This window comes from Lytechinus variegatus, chromosome 14 (genome assembly GCF_018143015.1).
Source record: "Lytechinus variegatus isolate NC3 chromosome 14, Lvar_3.0, whole genome shotgun sequence".
NCBI classification, from domain to species: domain Eukaryota; kingdom Metazoa; phylum Echinodermata; class Echinoidea; order Temnopleuroida; family Toxopneustidae; genus Lytechinus; species Lytechinus variegatus.
Window position 1 is genome coordinate 7689369 of NC_054753.1, and position 4504 is coordinate 7693872.

The 4504-nt window shown below is 38.7% G+C and overlaps 1 protein-coding gene across 1 annotated transcript; it reads left to right on the forward strand.

The window, feature by feature from the left end:
* Nucleotides 1–3034: 3034 nt before the first annotated feature.
* Nucleotides 3035–4192, forward strand: LOC121427909. The gene has a single exon (XM_041624485.1). The coding sequence runs from the start codon at nucleotides 3035–3037 to the stop codon at nucleotides 4190–4192; it is 1158 nt and encodes a 385-aa protein (XP_041480419.1).
* Nucleotides 4193–4504: the final 312 nt, after the last annotated feature.

The following is a 4504-nucleotide window of genomic DNA, read 5'->3' on the forward strand; positions in this document are numbered from 1 at the left end:
CCCTCTCTCACTCTCTCTGCTCGCCAACTGTCAAAGTTCAATGTATTTCTTTGACGGCGAATTCTATTCATATCGTACATAGAATTGGTGTTTCTCGTCCATTCTTGTTAACCTACATAATACTTACAGGCATGACAGATACCATGGATACATCCACACGATGTCTTTATTTGTTTTGAAATGTGAAATGAGTTGCCCATCAAGGAAATGTCACCAACCCTTACCTTCACTTTAATTAACTGTAAACGCAAGATGACAGCGTTATAAGAATTACTTTTAACTTTATATATAATCCTCCCGCGATTATTCATACTTCTTTTATTGAGACATGAATGCACGTTTTAAGGCCAAGTGTTTGTTACTTAGTCTGACTCGAATGATACAACAGTTAAACCGTTGGCAGTGTATACAAGTATTCAAGAATCTTGAAACCATTTTATTTAAGAAGTTGTCATCAACTGATCTGAAATAGATGATCTTCAATTGGACTTGCTTGCAGGCAATAATTCAGCATCAAATAATGTTTGCCGGTACGACACACAAAGCGACATAAAAAAACTAACAAAATTGCTGATATGATTTTCCATACGATTTTATTAATTTTAGGAATGCCAGGCAACGCCGCCATCATTCGCGCTTATACCTGGAGGAAATGGAAGACGAGCACGGACATCCCTCATCGCTGGTCAAGCGGTAGTCGACTTGGTCGCCAGCACATCCTCACCTGTATGCATTTTTCTGCTGAGAGTTCTAGAGTTTCAATGCCAATCTCATGTGTCGGATAGTAGCTCTCGGTTTGTTCTTGGGGGAAGTTTACGCTCTTGTTTCGATCTTGCTAACTTTGGCAATCAGTGTCGACCGCTATATGACTGTCTGTCGTCCATTACGACGTCGGATCACGGTACGAGCGTCGTGTTTCATGGTGACAGTATGTATTCTGGTCGCCATCGTCACTAACATCCCATTCGTCACTTTCAGTGAGAGTGACGTATGTTTCCAATAATTTTGAAAATTTTGGGATTTTCAAAAGCCTTTAGACTTGCCTTGCGATAGTTGTTGCGGAGTTAATGCGAGGCAAGGTTATCCCGGAGTAGTTTATTGCGAGTCCGAAAATTCACTCTGAATGCAGCACCGCTACAGTCTCAGGACAGTCCAGGTACTGTAGCGGTGTTTGTGGCTGGTTAAAGGAGGGTTAATACAGTAGGAGAGGATTAAATGGGACAGAAAGGGGTGTGTTGGCAAGATATGACGTAATCAAGGAGTATATTTACGTATGCGGGGCAAATTTGTGAGACATACAGAATAGAAGCTATTGATATAATTTTACTGCGACTCATGTATAGATGTGGATTATTATCATAATATAAAAAGCTTTCTGTCCATTTACATTTAATTGAGTTTTTATTATGCTGCGATGGGTGACTCTTATGTTTTCATATTATATTCGATAACATTACCAATATATCGTTATAAAAAATATTAATGACATTGTAATCTCGGTAATGTCACATTAGGTGGCAAGCATGTATGTGTGTTCTCATAACTCAAGTCTAAGGCAAGATCAATATTTGCATAAAACGAGAAAGGAAAGTTAACTTGGGAAGAGCTCTTAAAAACTTTGACAATTACTGTTCATCATGTCTATTGGTTTATATGAAGTCTAGTTTTTTTTTACCGTAATTCTCCATTTAATGACATTTAAGGTTTTATCTCCTAAAATTTATTCTTCAAATCATTGTCAGTTTTCATTATATCAAACAATTAAAATGTCCCATCAACATATCAAGCATTTCTTGCAGTCTCCTCTATGCACTCATGAACCTTAATTACCAAGACATGAACCTTATAAACCTCTCATAACCCTGGTTTTGATCTTCATCATCACTGTCTATATGTGATGTTGGTCATTTCAACCCAAGGAAAATGGCATATCGTGAATGAAAATGAATAAAATTGGAACCATTACACTAATACCTCAATACAACCATTATATACCAATACGACCCTTATGACTTAATACGACCCTTTTACCCCAATAACCCAAAACGACCCTTATGCATCTACCCATGATACGACCCTTATATATCCCAATACGACCCTTTTAATCCAATACCATCCTAATAACCCAATACGATCGTTGTACCCCAATACGTCCCTTATGATCAAATACGATCCTTATACCCCACTACGATCTTTATACCCCAATACGACACTTATACACCAGTTTGACCCTTATACATCAATACGAACCTTTTAAAGCAATACATGTATGTGGCAGGGAAGAAAGAAAATTGGAAGGAGTAGGGTGATTATATTCATATTCCAAGTTGAGAATTGGTTTCTCTTTGTGAGATTTGTTGAATCCCTTATGCTTATTTATGAAACTGTCATTTATAATAAGTTATAGTAATAAAATTTTACACATGCATTTCCCTACCTTCCATACCCTCGTTTTCTGTATCTCTCTCTCTCTCTCTGTTCGTCAACTGTTAATTTCCGCAGTCTGTCTTTAATGGTGGCTTCCATTCCTTCTGTGTATGTAATTAACGTTTTTCGTCTATTGTTGTTCAGTTTCATAATACTCGGAGACATGACAGGTACATCCAAACGATCTTTTTATTTGCATGAAGTGAGTCGCTCATCAAGAAAATGTCACTTAACCTTATTTTAACTTTGATTAACTGTAAACACTAGACGACATATATCTTTCAACGCTGTATATAATCCTTCCCCGATTATTCATTCTTGTTAAATTGAGACATGAATGCTCGTTTTAGGTCCCAGCGTTTGTTAGGCTAACTTGAATGTTACAACAGTTACACAGTTTGCAGTATACGTACACATTCGAGAATGTTAAAAACCATTTTATTCAATAGTTGTCATCAACCTTTCTGCAATGGAGGAGTCTCAAGACTTGCTTGCAGCGTATAATAATGCGTCAAATGATATCTGCAAGGACGACACACATACCAACATCGACGAAATTACAAAAATTGCTGAATTGATTTTCTATACGATTGTATTAATCTTAGGAATGCCAGGCAACGTCGTCATCATCCGGGCTTATACCTGGAAGAAAAGGAAGACGAGCACAGACATCCTCATCATCGGTCAAGCGATAGTTGACTTAATTGCTAGCACTTTCTCACCTGTAGGCAATTTTGTGCTGATAGATCTGGAGCTGAACGTCAATCTCGGGTGTCTGACGGTAGCTCTCCGTTGGTTCTTAAAAGAATTTTACACCCTTGCTTCGCTCTTTCTAACCTTGGCAATCAGTGTCGATCGCTACATGGCTGTCTGTCGTCCATTACGACGTCGGATCACGGTACGAGCGTCGTGTATCATGGTAGCAGTATGTATTCTGTTCGCCATCGTCACAAACATCCCATTCGTTACATTCAGTGTAGTCGGTGACACTTTTTACGGAAGCGTCACGTGTGCATCATCGATGCCGAAAGAGGCGACATTATCATTCCAGAGTTTTTACTTCATATTGTTTTTCTTATCTTTTGTAACAATATCTATTATGTACGGCCTCGTGTACCACTCTTTGCGGAAGAGGGCTAAGATTCATGCCGACCTGGTCAACAATGGACATGGCCTTTCTACGGTCAGTCAAGATGTAGGTATCGGTACTTCTTCGACAGGCCGTGAGACGGAACTACCGTGCAGAGACACCGGTATCCTTGGCAAAGGATCTGTAATGAAACATCCTAACACTCGAGACAACGTCCATAATGCCTTTAATAGAAACGACCATTCTTTGACAAGTCCGGTATCTTCGTTTCCAAAAATAGCCGAAGAGGGCCACGATGAAGGTGAGAGCCATTTCTTGAATGCAGGAGACACTAACATACGATCTCCCCCACCACTAGGTTCATCTTCACAGCTCTCTGTTCCTGTAGCTGTTCCACCGAAGTCGACTAACAACAAAAAGTATTCTGATCATGGTCGGAAAACTACTCGTATGCTTCTCATCATAACAGCTTTCTTCTTCGTAACGTGGACCCCTAAACTAATTATCCCTGTTTTGCCGATATTGCTTTGGCGTCGATTCCCTATCGTCATCAACATTCTGTTAGATCTCGCGCTCCTCAACCACACCGTTAACTTCTTCGTGTATTATCTTGTCAACAACAGCTTCAGAAATGATGTTGAGGAATCTTTTAAATTTTGTAGATTTGCCAAATAATTTTGGCAATTAATCAACTAATGGAAACCATAAAAATGCATAAAAAAACATGTAATTCAGAAAGGAATCAGGATGGACTCCTTGTTAACCTGGCAACTGTGGTCTCGAAATGTTCCTGCAACAACTCCATTTAGGAGACTAGCAATTGCAAGAAAATGAATAATATCTTTTGAAAAACGCATTTTTTTATGCGGATTATTTAAAGACTTGTGTTTTAAACGTGTCTCTTGTTTGTATTGCATAAAGCTATTCGTAAAGTAACATGCGACGTAAGATTCTAACATTTAATTTAGTGCTGTCAAGTACATGTAC

What these genes read in the sequence shown, in the direction of transcription:
- LOC121427909 (XM_041624485.1), top strand. Translation starts at nt 3,035, where the DNA reads ATGCCAGGCAACGTCGTCATCATCCGGGCTTATACCTGGAAGAAAAGG.